This window comes from Mauremys reevesii, linkage group 3 (assembly GCF_016161935.1).
Source record: "Mauremys reevesii isolate NIE-2019 linkage group 3, ASM1616193v1, whole genome shotgun sequence".
Taxonomy (NCBI): Eukaryota; Metazoa; Chordata; order Testudines; family Geoemydidae; genus Mauremys; species Mauremys reevesii.
The window spans coordinates 142,256,119-142,270,365 of record NC_052625.1 but is presented as its reverse complement, the minus strand read 5'-3'; the positions used below and the strand labels follow the sequence as shown (position 1 = coordinate 142,270,365).

Genomic DNA, 14,247 nt, shown 5'->3' with positions numbered 1-14,247 from the left:
TACTCAAAAAAAAAAAAAAAAAAAGGAACAGTCCATCTGAATAAATAGCTACCTGCTTGACTTTTCACAAAATTAAGAATATAATATTGAATTTTTGGACTATTCAAAGAAAAGTTAAAATTAAATGATTTTTCCCATACCCTTCCCATCCACAGAATTGCTGACATTTTTGCTGTATTTCTCTTAACTTTGGTTGAGTTGTCACTTGGGTTACACGTTTAACTGTCACTCCTTCCAAGAAAATTGCACCCTTAAAAAAAAATACAAAATGCAATTAGCATTTAAGATATATCACAAAAGAAATTCAGAAAACAGATGCTTTCATATACACACACACACACTTCTAGACTGACTAAGATTTAAGTCATCAATATTTAAGGTTGCATAACTAAGGTCAATCTACCCTGATAGTGTAGACTGAGTCACGCTACTCCAGCTACGGCTTAGGTTGACTTATCACGGTGTCTACACCGCACTACGTCAACAGGAGACACTCTCCCATCAACTTACCTTAGTCCTCTCATTCCAGTGGAGTATCAGAGTCGACCAGAGAGCGCTCTGTGGTCAATTTAGCAGGTCTTTAATAGACCCACTAAATCAACTCTCGCTATATCAATCACAGCAGCATCATTCCCCACTAAGTGTAGACATGGCCTCAGTTTCCATTACAGGTCTTATTTGACCCTACTTCTAAAATACACCAAAATAGTCATAATGGCCTCAAAATTGGTAGGTTAGGCCTGTGGTCAAGGTAGAGTTCTTCTAGAAAAACTGAAATCAGATAAGGTGCTTATTAAGTAAAATTTAAGCTATTACACAGTTATAAGGTTTTTTGTTTGGTTGGTTTTTTGCCACTTTATAGCAAAAGCCCAGAAAAAAGAAGACAAATTAAATCTACCTTACTGCTCCTCCAGCAGAGATTTAGTGCCCAGGAATAAAAAGGCAGTTAATTAAGTCAAATTAACTAAGTTATTAATATGTATTGTAGTCCACAGAGATAGCTTTTTGCATTTTATTTTACTTAGCAGTAAACACAAAGAAACTACAGGCCTGTATCTCTTAAAAAAGGCATCAGCTTAAGCAGTTAGCATAAGGTTTTGAGGCCTGTGAACTTTGGCATAGAATAAATGGCCCAACAGTTACCCTGAGTTTTGGGCAACTGGGAATAATGTGCCTAAGGGAGGAGTTGTACAAAATGATACCAGGTAACTGCAGAAACACTGAACTGATACTAGTTTAAAATATTTTAGGATAAAATGTAGGCAAATGCTTAACTTCAAACTTTTCTTGGCAACAAATTGATGTATATGGTAATAATCTAAAATCATTAATATACTAACCAATAGGATAAAAGCACTAACTTTATGGTGGACAAGACAGGTTGGTCCTTTCAATGAATATTCATGATAACCTCTAGGCCCTATAATAAGCCAGAATGCCATGTAAGAAGGGTCGGTTGATCTTAATCTGGATCTGGACCATCTGACTTGTTAGGCATGCCAGGGAAAGGGCTGGACCTTTGCCTCTTACCATCAGATCCCCAAGAAGGGGTGCGAGTATGTGAGCATATGCAAGGAATGGGGTACAAGAGATAAAAATATAACAGTAATGCAAAGTTAATGTTAAGGGGTTTGCAGCTTTTCTGTCTTTACTAACTATGTTAATAAAAGTGATTAAAGCTTTGCTTTACCCTCACTGCAAGTGTCTTTGTTGGGCACACCAGGGTTCCCAATCAGATACTGAACTTGATAACCCTGATTCTGTTGTGCCTGATTCTGGGACTAGACCCCTACAATCCCTCAACTCTTCAAATCAGTACTAATTGGAATTCAATAATAATCAATGGCCACAAAAAAAAATCAAGAACAGTATTTAATAAAGTCACTGGGGAACATCAGTTTCAGTGATCACAGTCAGAACATTTAAGGACTGTTGGAGACCTGAATTTTCATTTTAAAAACATGAAATGCAGCAGATAAAACATTATAACCTTAACATTCTCCATTCAAATCCCTCTGAAAAGCACTGCTTGAGCCAAACCTATGCAGAGAAGAGCCATGACAGCGATTAAAGGATTAGAAAACAAACTCAAAGAGCTCAATATTCTTAGGGTTACCATATGCCTGGGTTTTCCCGGACAACACTTTTTTTTGTCCTCCTATCTCAGATTTTTGAAATATGAACAAATGTCTGTGATTTTTCCTTGCTCATTCTTTTTCCAATATTGATTCTGCTAGAACTACAATTCCGAACATGCCTTATAAGCAGAGTTCATGTTTACCGGTTTGCCACCCTTACTTATGGCTGCTGCTGACAGCGGCGCTGCCTTCAGAACTGGGCAGCTGGAGAGCAGCAGCTGCTAGCTAGCCACCCAGCTCTAAAAGCAGCACAGGAGTAAGGGTGGCATGGTATTGACTGTTGAGTCACTGAAAGGGATCCTGTTTGTGCAGTACAACTTCAGGAATAGATCTTGTAATGACTTTCATGGTTACTTGATGAGCAATCAACCACTACTGAGAAAGATACACTCTACAGAGAAATACGCAAGGGCACAACAGGAAGAAGCACTGTAGGAAAGGTTTATTTACATTTGATTTACATTTATTTTTGAGGCCATTACACTTATTTATAAAATGCTAGATATTCAAGGTACAAAAGAAAGTGTACAGTAGAAAACTGTACCCTCCTTGACTCTCTACCTCAGGGGAACAACCTGCACCCCCCATATTCAGCCTCATAATATGATTATGTGGTATCCAATGCAAAATTTGTCATGTTGGGTGTCTTCAGAAGGCTCATGATGCACTGAGCATTGTTGTTATAATAATGTTATAGGTTGTAATTTCATGTATATAGTTATAAGGCTGAAAATGTGTCCTCATAGCTTAAAATAAGCCCAGGCCAAACTCTCCAGGAGCAGAGGGGCAGTTCACATCTCATCAGGGCATGTATGGGACAAACCCAGCCCAGCCTCACAGGAACAAAGGATACTGGCCTAGGCAGCAAGAAAGGATCTGTTAGGGCTTGGCTACACTTGCAGATGTAGAGCGCTGAGAGTTAAAACAGCCTTAGGAGACCGCAGTAGGGAAAATGCTGCCATGTGTTTAGGCTGTCAGCTGAAAGCGCACTAGTGTGGCCACATTAGCAGCTCTTGCAACACCACAAGGAGCAGTGCATTGTGGCAGCTATCCCAGTGTGCAAGTGGCTGCAACGTGCTTCTCAAATGGGGGGAGGGGGGAGTGTAACAGGGAGTGTGTTGTGTGTATGGGGGGGAAGACAGTGTGTTTTGGGGGGCTGAGAGTGTGTCAGCATGCTGTCTTGTAAGTTCAGACAGCAGCAGACACCCCCCCCCACACACACACACACACACCACAGCAGCATTCCACACTAATGGTTTGCTTTGTCTTGGAGCAGATAAGCACACCGGCTGTCTGAAACAGAGCTTTGAAAGGGGATATCCGCATGCCTGCAGCCGATTTCAAAACAATGAGAAAAGTGGCCACTTGATTTCAGGGGATTATGCAATGTTTCCGGAGGCCAATCACAGCACAGTAATGCACTCTACGTGCCTTGCTAGTGTGGACACCTCAGGAGTTAGGGTGCCCGGGGATGCTTTAATGTGCTCTAACTTGCAAGTGTAGCCAAGCCTTTAGACTCTCGAATGAGTCACTCCCCTTCCCTTGGTCAGTTTTGGAATACGATGAGGTAATGCTCACCTGATTCTGAAATGGGGGGGCACAGCCAAGAGGGAAGAAAGACTATGATAAAAGGGGAGAGACATTTGCCATGCGCTCTCTCTTCCACCTCCATCTATAGACACCACCACCAAGCAACTGAAGCGCTGATCAAAGGGGGGAGCCTGGCTAAAGGGCAACCAGCCAACCTATGGTGAGAGGCATTTAAGTTTGTAGGCATTGAAAGTGTTAAGATCAGCTTAGAATGCATTTTGCTTTTATTTCATTTGACCAAATCTGACTTCTTGTGTTTTGACTTATAATCACTTAAAATCTATCTTTTCTAGGAATTAAATTTGTTTGTTTATTCTACCTGAAGCAGAAGCATGTCAGAGACTCTCCTTGGGATAACAAACCTAGTACATATCAATTTCTTTGTTAAATTGACAAACTCGTATAAGCTTTCAGCGTCCAGTGGGCATAATTGGACACTGCGAGATGGAGGTTCCTAGGGTTGTCTGGGACTGGAGATATTGGCTAGTATCATTCGGTTGCACAATCCAAGCAGCAGTTGGCCAAAAGTGCTCACTCACGTAGCTGGGAGCAGCTTATGCGCTAGAGGCTGTGTGTGAACAGCCAGAGAGTGGGGGTTCTCACAGGAGAGCAGGGTAAGGCTGGCTCCCAGAGTCAAGGATTGGAGTGACCTAGCAGATCACCAGTCCAGATAACACCAGGGGAATCTCACACCTCCCCTCCCCCTCTCCCACCTCTCCCTACCCCCAGCAGAGTCCTCTGTGAACTTGAAATATGGTAACCCTAAATATACTAAGATTAACAAAGAAAAAGTTAAGGGGTGAGTTGATTAGTGTCTATAAGTATCTACATGGGGAATAAATATTTCATATTAGGCTCTTCAATCCAGCAGACAAAGGTATAACATGATCCAATGAATGGAAGTGGAAGCTAGACAAATTCAGACCGGAAATAAGGTATACATTTTTAATGGTGAGAGTAATTAACCATTGCAACAATTTAGCGAAGGTCATGGTGAAGTCTCCAATCACTGACGTTTTAAAATCAGGATTAGAGTTTTTTTCCTAGAAGATACGCTCTAGGAATTATTTGGGGGGAATTCTATGGCTTATGTTATACAGGAAGTCAGACTAAGTGACAACAATGGTCTCTTCTGGCCTTGGAGTCTATGAATCTATTAATTCTAAACCACATACATAGTAATTCCGTTACAAGAAAAATAATCGCCTCACCTGGGAATTTTAATCTTTAGGTCATCTGGCAGGTTACCTCTGACCTGTTATTTAACTTCAGTTCTAAGATTTTTTGAAGGAGGGCCCATGATTTCAGCAGCACCAGAAAACTGATGATGTCAACAACTGCAATCTCTAAACTATTTTGCCTTTAAAGAGTGTTTCCACAGCAGAAAAAACCTCAGTCACCTCATCAGAAATTAAAGATCACACTGACTATTCACTAGTCTCGTGTGTGACCACAATGTTGTTGCCAGACTGACGAGAGTCCAACTTGACAGCACTCACATTTCCAGGTGAACTTAGTAAGAGCTAATGATGCTTAGAACCAATGAAAACCACACTTAGATTCCTCCAGTAGTTAGAGCAGAATACATTTCTACCTCTCCTTATATTCAAAATGTACCAAACAAGCTGCTGACTATATTATATAGTATAGTGGCTTATGTTTACAATTATACTTTGAAGTACACAAAGCACCCAATTCTGCATGCACTAGCTAAGAGGGGTGGCCTGTTAATTTAGTGGCAATGCACTGCATTGCTACACCAAACATCAGAGTTTGCAATCAGAGAACGGTTCCTCACTCCCTTCATGGTGGGAATTGAAAGCATGGAAGCTGGAGCAAACTCACTCCTGAGAATGTGCAAGAAGTATCTTATGGTTCACCTAGGACTCCCTCTGAGTAATGCTCAGATAAAAATTAACTAACTCTGAAAGAAGCCAAGTGGGGAGGGATAGCTCAGTGGTTTGAGCATTAGCCTGCTAAACCCAGGGTTGAGAGTTCAATCCTTGCAGAGGCCACTTAGGAATCTGGGGCAAAATCAGTACTTGGCCCTGCTAGTGAAGGCAGGGGGCTGGACTAAATGACCCTTCAGGGACCTTTCCAGCTCTATGAGATAGGTATATCTCCCTTTATTACCAGATCCAGTCATCTTTGGTTGGGAGAATTTTCTCCACAATAGGAGTTTGAGAACACTATAAAAAGTTGATTTGTTACCTGCATACTTGTATTAAAAAAACAGGCATAATTTTTCTTCTAATCTAAACCTAATACATAAAGTTGTACTGAGCATTACAGTAAGTCTAAGAAAGATATCATCAAAAGGATATTGAAAAGAAACCTACAGAGTGCATTATAAATTATTTTAGTCTTTAAAACAAGCCTGATGCTCAGGGGAATAAAACAAAAATTGCATTTCAACAGAACAAAACCAGAAATCTTTGTGATTAAACACTCCCAGTCCCTATTTCAATACAATAACCCAAACCTACACCAAGCATAGTGTCAACAAATGTTTCCAACACATTCTCGATTGAATTGGGCAGCAAAGAACTTGGTTAGAATATTGATAAACTCAAGATATTATTGGCTTGGCTGTAGACTTTGGCATAGATGGATGGGATCATTTTCAATTCTCATTCTTATACAAGAGATCTAGAGAATTAGGCTGCTTCACTTCGATGTCTTCATTGTTTGTTGCTCCATAGGCTTTTGTTCTGTCACTCTGCCTACTCACTTACTTTAAGGGCACTGGATAAAAGAGTGAGGTAGTTCTGGGCTGCAGTGCTATATCAGTACATGAATGGCTCAGTAAAGGAAGCAAGCAGCTGCCTAGATGCACTGTCTGTGAATTTTCAGTGTCTGGCTAAGAGAATGGTTTGGAATAGGGAAAGATGGTCATGGTTTACTCCTGATAAGGGAGATTATGCAGTGTAGTGAAGCAACCAGAGAATATGATAGTATTCCCCACTACTAAGACAGTGCTATCCATTTTTTGCCCAACAGGTGAGATTTCCAAAAGGCAGAAATGGGAGTTAGGCTGTGGCTACACTTAGCGCTTCAAAGCGCTGCCGCGGTAGCGCTTTGAAGCACTAAGTGTAGTCAAAGCGCCAGCGCTGGGAGAGAGCTCTCCCAGCGCTGTCCATACTCCACCTCCCTGTGGGGAATAATGGACAGCGCTGGGAGCCGCGTTCCCAGCGCTGGGGCTTTGACCACACTGGCGCTTTGCAGCGCCGCAATTTGCAGCGCTGGAGAGGGTGTGTTTTCACACCCTGCTGCAGCGCTGCAAATTTGTAAGTGTAGCCAAGCCCTGAGGTGCTTAACTGCCATCTGTGTCATTTGAAAATCTCTCCAGAAATTTTCAGTGAAGGGATACTTTCAAATCCTCAATTTTATTTATTTGGACTTGCAGGTGGCAGAGTGCTTAGTACAATTGTTTTCTCTCAAAACTGCAATCTGCTGTAAGGCTACTACTCAACAATTTGTATCACAAGTTTGCACAGTTTATACAGGTTACAATCCTCCATATGTTGGGAAGGGAAAATTATTTTTTTAGAAAAGTAAACTACCTCAATGAAATTCAAGGTTACATAAAAGTCAGCTTTGTGAAACTGAAAATATGCATCCTAGTCTCCTACTTGCACTGTTTGAAGGCTGGTTTTGTTTGGATTCTTTTGTTAATTGATGTATTATTTTGAGACTTTCTCATCCTGACCTGAAACAATGAGCTCTCTTGCGAAGACATTATATATTACATATGTTTATGGTGCACTAAAAGTGTGAGGGATGGAAACCAAGCAAGAAAAATATCAAGTAAATTCTGAACTATGGAGCTTTGAAAAGACATTTTAACAATAATTCTTAAAAAAAATAAGTTCAATACCTCATCAGTTAAGCGCTGATTTGTACTTTAACAGTATTTACTATATTTATAAAACTTCAAGAGTGGGTTTATCTCATTCTCATAGGTTTTGTGAGATGCCTAAAAAATGAATTTTGTGAACAGAATATAAATTAATTCTTCTTTTAAAGGAACTTTGGCTTGTAAAAGTAGTTAACTATACATTAAATAAAGGAATCCTAAGGGAAGCAGGGTTTGAAATAGGCAATGATATTTTTTCATGTTCAAAAAACCAATTTGTTTTAAAGAGTGTGATCTTAACTAATACTGAATGTAAATTGTAAAAAAAAAAAAATTAGAAGAAAAGCAATTATATACAGCGTATACTCAGCCTAACCCACAATTCAATTAAAAAAAATATGGCTATTAAAAAAATATTCTGACAATTATAATTGAGCAAACATGTGGTCTGAGGGACACAGAATTCTTTAATACCAAAAAAACCTCAAAAAGTAATTTTCTCCTAATACAATATTACTGTTAACATTTCAATCAACCTGGATAGTGAAACCAGATATTTCACAGTATGTTTGCTTTCTGACTTTGTGCTACAAACTCAGAGGAATGTTTAAATTTAAAAAAAGTTTCCATTAATTTTAGAAACTTTTATTGTTACATTTTAAATAAAATTTGGAGTTCAGTCTAAAATTACATGATTGATGAATTTACTGTTTTAATTTTTTTTTAAGCTTTAAAATTGTTGAAACATCCCATATCACCATTTTTTAAACAAATATTTTTCTTTTTCAGTTTGAAAAACTTTTTGTTGGAAATTAAGGTTAATTTATCGTGAAATATAAGAACAGTGAAAAATCAAAACTAAAAGTTTCAGTTGACCTGATCCCAACATTTTCAGTTTTTTGGTTAGTTAAAATTTGAAATTTCAGCTTTTAATCACAATTTGGGATGGAGAAATTTTTCAAAATGACAAAAATTCTCATGAGACAAGATATGTGTTTCCTGCCCAGCTCTAATCAGAAGTTTCCACTTCTCACCTACCGTTCCTAACAAAATGTGACAGTCACGTGCTCTACACTTTCAGGGATTGTTCCAAATAGGCAGATGATCCATTTCTGGCAAATCTTAACCTTGTTCCATGAAACAGTCTTTCCATTGTCTCAGCAATTTCTCTGCCCAACAGCTATCTTCGCAAAGCTAGAATGGTTGACTTTATTTTTGATAAAATAAATACTTGGAATGGAAGTAACTGGACATGAGTTTGATAATGACTTTTCAAGCAAAAAGCCTCTGGGGAAACATCCAATAGCTGAATGAGTGATTGGAATAAATCCACAAGAGCAATGATCTGTGGCCAAAAATACATGGTAGAATCATTTCCTCCTCCCAGCAGTGTTATCAGATTGCTTTTATTGTCTTCAGAATCCCCCATACAAGATTCCAGAACTTTCTTCAAGTCTTTGTGCTTATATGTAACCTGAATAAGTATATGCACAAAAAAAAACATGTATGCACTGATCTTCTGTGCATACACATTTTTTTTTTTTTTGTGCATATACTTATTCGGGTTACATATAATCACAAAAACTTGAAGAAAGTCCTGGAATCTTGCATGGGGGATTCCACACATCTTCCGTGCATACTTAGCCTTTTGCCATGTTTTCCGCAGCCAATAGACCCTTCAAAGAGTACCGTTGTGGACAATGCAAAGGTTGTGCATCACTACTCTGTTCCAAGGCAAAAAAGGGAAGGAAAGTAAAGCAAGCAGAAGAAAGCACCAGAGCAACATGAAAACAGGAGAGACAATCATTCCAAAAAAAAAAAATCCTCACACATGCACACCCCACTGAAGGAGACATAATAAAAAGTTATTGAACTGAGTTACTGGAATTTAGAGCTAATGTGCTCTTTGATGGCTTAACAGACAATAAAAAAATTAATCCTTGCTAACTTAAATTGAGAGAGAGATTTTAGCAGTTTCCGGTACACCCCAGACATTTCCTTGACACGTTGATGCGCATATAACACAACTTTCCTTAAATCCTGGAGCAGTGGTTCTCAACCCACAGGCCACTTGTAGCCCAATCAGCACACAGCTGATGCCCATGTGACATCCTCAGGGTCATACAGGTAGTACATACATTGTGTGCATGAGGCCCACAACACAGAGAGCTGCATATGCAGCCCACAATGGTAAACAGGTTGAGAACCACTGTTCTGGAGAAACCATTAACTCCAATCATAGAATCATAGACTTTAAGATCAGAAGGGACCCTTATGATCATCTAGTCTGACTTCCTGCACAACACAGGCTACAGAATCTCACCCATCCACTCCTGTATCAAACCCCTAACCTATGTCTGAGTTACTCAAGTCCTCAAATTGTGGTTTAAAGACTTTGAGGTGCAGAGAATCCTCCAGCAAGTGACCCGTGCCCCACGCTGCACAGGAAGGCAAAAAAACCCCAGGCCTCTGCCAATCTTCTCTGGCGGAAAATTCCTTCCTGACCCCAAATATGGTGATCTTTAACTATTAGCGGTAAATATGCCCAGTGGCCTGTGATGGGATGTCAGATGGAGTAGGATCTGAATTACTGCAGAGAATTCTTTCCTGGGTGTCTGGCTGGTGAGTCTTGTCCACATGCTCAGGGTTTAGCTGATCATAGAATCAGTTCCTTATCCACCTTTCAATTTTCATACTGATCCCCATCTTTTCCAATTTAGCTAATAATTCCCCATATGGAACCATATCAAATGCCTCACTGAAATCGAGGTAAATTAGATCCACTATTTCCTTTGTCTAAAAGATGTTACCTTCTCAAAAAAGGAGATCAGGTTGGTTTGGCATAATCTACCTTTTGTAAAACCATGTTGTATATTGTCCCACTTATCATTGACCTCAATGTCCTTAACTACTTTTTCCTTCAAAAATTTTTCCAAGACCTTGCATACTACTGATGTCAAGCTAACAGGCCTGTAGTTACCCAGATCACTGTTTTTTTTTTTCCCTTTCTTAAAGATAGGAACTATGTTAGCAATTCTCCAGTCATACAGTACAACCCCTGAGTTTACAGATTCATTAAAAATTCTTGCTAATGGGCTTGCAATTTCATGTGCCAGTTCCTTTAACATTCTTGGATGAATATTATCTGTCTCCCCCCCAATTCAGTCCCATTAAGCTGTTCGAGTTTGGCTTCTGCCTCGGATGTGGTAATATCTACCTCCATATCCTCATTACCATTTGTCATTCCACCATTATTCCTAAGCTCCTCATTAAAGACTAAGGCCAAATATTTGTTTAGCTATTGGGCCATGCCTAGATTATCCTTAACCTTCACTTCATCCTCAATGTTTAGTGGTCCCACTTCTTCTTTCTTTGTTTTCTTCTTATTTATATGGCTATAGAACCTTTTACTATTGGTTTTAATGCCTTTTGCAAGATCCAACTCTACATGGCTTTTGGCCTTCCTCACTTTTCCCTACATGTTCTGACCTCAATAAGGTAGCTTTCCTTGCTGATCCCTCCCATCTTCCATTGCTTGTAGGCTGTTTTTTCTTAATCACCTCTCTGAGATGCTTGCTCATCCAGCTTGGTCTACAACACCTGCCTATGATTTTTTTCCCTTTTCTTGGGATGCAGGCTTCTGATAGTTTCTGCAACTTTGACTTGAAGTAATTCCAGGCCTCCTCCACCTTTAGATAATAAAATAATAATTGGAGATATACCAATCTCCTAGAACTGGAAGGGACCTTGAAAGGTCATCGAGTCCAGCCCCCTGCCTTCACTAGCAGGACTAATTTTTGCCCCAGATCTGTAAGTGGCCCCCTCAAGGATTGAACTCACAACCCTGGGTTTAGCAGACCAATGCTCAAACCACTGAGCTATCCCTCCCACTTATTAGATCCACAAGTCCTTCAGTCCAATCCACTTCCCTAACTAATTTCCTTAATTTTTTTAAGTTGGGTTTTTGATTTCAAAAGGGCTTAGTCACAGATCTATTTTTGTTTATCCTTCCATTTAGTTTGAACTGAATTAGCTCATGATTGCTCGAACCAAGGTAGTCCTCTACAACCATTTCTTCTATGAGGTCCTCACTACTCACCAAAACCAAATCTAAAATGTCATCCCCTCTTGTTGGTTCAGCAACTACTTGGTGAAGAAATCCATCAGCTATCGCATCCAGGAAAATCTGAGCCCTATTATTATTATTACTAGCACTTATCCTCCAGTCTATATCTGGGAAGTTAACGTCTCCCATGATCACACAATTCCCATTAGTATTTACTTCATTAAAAACATTAGAGATCTCTATCCATATCCAAATCAAATCCCGGTGGTTTATAGCACACCCTAAGTGCTATCCCAGGGGAGGCTCTAGTAGCTTTCTTCCCCAATGTGATTTTTGCCCAGATAGACTCTGTCTTATCCATTCCATCACTTATTTCTTTACAGTCTACCTCATCAGTGATATACAACGCTACTCGACCACCTTCGCCTTTATCTGTGTCTTTCCTAAACAGCACATACCCTTCAATACCTGTACTCCAGTCATGACTACTATTCCACCATGTTTCTGTTATCCCTATAATATCTAGTTTCACTTCCTGCACCAGTAACTCTAGTTCCTCCATTTTGTTACCTAGGCTCCTCACATTGGCGTACAAACATCTTAATTTTTGCTCTTTGGCTTCGCTCACATTCTTTACCTGATTAGGCACAGACATTCTACCGCCAGTATCACCTATTAGACTGGTATCTACACTACCCTTCCTCATATGTCCAGTCTCCTACCCAGAGCTGTATCCTCTCTTACTTCGTTTTCTTCCCTCTCAATGTTAAAATCCGGCGTAGAGATTACCTGGACATCTCCCAACCATCTTCCCCAAATTCCTAGTTTAAAGCTCTCTTAATCAGTTGTGCCAGCCTCCATCCTAGAAATCTATTTCCCTCCTTACTCAGGTGAAGTCCATCCTGAGAGAACAGTCCTCTGCCCATGAATGCCTCCCAGTGGCCACACATCTCAGAGCCCTCTTTATAGCACCACTATCTGAGCCATCTGTTGATCATCATAATCTTGTCACACCTTTGTTGCCCTTCTCTAGGAACAGGCAGAATCCCACTGAAGATCACCTGAGCCTCCATTTCCTTAAAAGTCCTCCCCAGCCTGGCATTGTCTCCCTTGATACATTCCAGCGAGAATCTAGCCATATCATTTGTTCTCACATGAAGGACAATCAGCGGATTCTTTCACGCTCCCATTAGGATCCTCTTCAGCTTCAGGTCCACATCCTGTATCTTAGCACCCGGCAGACAGAACACTCTTCTGTTCTCTGGATAAGCTCTGGTTACAGGCCTGTCTATTCTTCTCAGTAAGGAGTCCCCAGTCACATAGACCTGCCTTTTCCTGATGATGGTGTGATTCTCCAGTCTATCCCCTGTTCCCTCTGGCTGCAAGTCCTCTCAATTCCTATTCTCCCTTGCAATCCTCTGCAACCTAACCTATCCTCCTGGGGCTCATATTTGGTGTTATCTCCATTGACTCTTCCCCTCTTCCTACAGGACTAGCTGCTCTTCTCTTCTTCCTTGCCCTCTCACCTTCAGTGACCATCTGCTGTGCCCCTTGTTCATTTTCCAACTCCGCAAACCTGTTCCTGAGCTCTATTTCTCCTTCACTAGCCCGTCTTTTCCTCTTCCTGGTTCTCTTAGTCACATGCTTCCACTGTCCACTTTCCTCATCCAGCAGTCTCCCCTTAGAGTTCTTTGGTTCTGCTTCCATCTGCAAGTCTGAGCTTTTCTCTTCAGCCTCCTTGTGTCTTTGCTCCATCATCTGCTCAAACCCCCTTCTAAACTAAACCAGAGTTTCTACCTGCATCTCCAGTCCTCAGATCTTTTCTTCCATCAGCTCTATCAGGCGGCACTTCATACACATGAAACTCTTCATGTACCCCCTCCAGGATCATGTACATGCCGCAGCTTCCACATCCAGTCATCTTCATTGTGTCTTCCACAGCTTGGGTCACTACCACTGCTGCCTCTGTATCTGTCATAGCCCTTCCACCTAAATCCTGTTAGTCCGAGAAACACAAACCAAACCAAAACACCACCACCCACAGCAAAAAAAAAAAAAAAAAAAAAAAAAAAAAACCAACTAGCACCAAAACACTGCCAGAACACCACACAATCCCTTCACTAGACTGTCTATTCCTCTGCCTGCCTCTCTTAGTCTTCCCCCCAAACTCCCCTTGCAAACTCCCACTCAAACTCCCCTGTTTACAGCTCTGTTTGCTGGCTCCTGTGCCGTTGCCTTGGTTGGCTACCTTGTTAGGACGCCTAGTCAGAGAAGCTCCACTCCCTAATCAGGGCTCAGCTTCTCTCCCAGCACCCTGCCCCTACCAGCCTCTACACATACAAATACAAATAGCTACAAATACCTTCTCCTCCAACAGAACACTCACACTCCCCTGTTTACAGTTCTGTTTGCTGGCTCCTGTGCCACTGCAGCTGTCCATGCCACTGGCTGGCTACCTTGATAGGACCCCTAGTTACGGCTCAGGATTCCACCTTGGAAGAATCCTGTGTCATCTGCCATATCCTATGACGTTTCTTTTGCATCATGTGTCCCCAACATAAAATGCAATAATAAAGGATCTGGGTGGCTTATGAAAA

General features: G+C 40.8%; 1 protein-coding gene across 4 annotated transcripts in view; it reads right to left on the bottom strand.

The window, feature by feature from the left end:
* The window catches only part of RNGTT (RNA guanylyltransferase and 5'-phosphatase), a 438,367-nt gene that overhangs the window by 367,386 nt on the left and 56,734 nt on the right, over window positions 1–14,247 (bottom strand). For all 4 annotated transcript variants that reach the window (XR_005595781.1, XM_039528842.1, XM_039528843.1 and 1 more), the window contains exon 7: window positions 141–250. Coding sequence is in view for 3 of the 4 variants with exons in the window: in XM_039528842.1 (XP_039384776.1) it covers window positions 141–250 (110 nt within the window). In the remaining variant the exon portion in view is untranslated. The remainder of the gene's footprint in view (window positions 1–140; window positions 251–14,247) is intronic.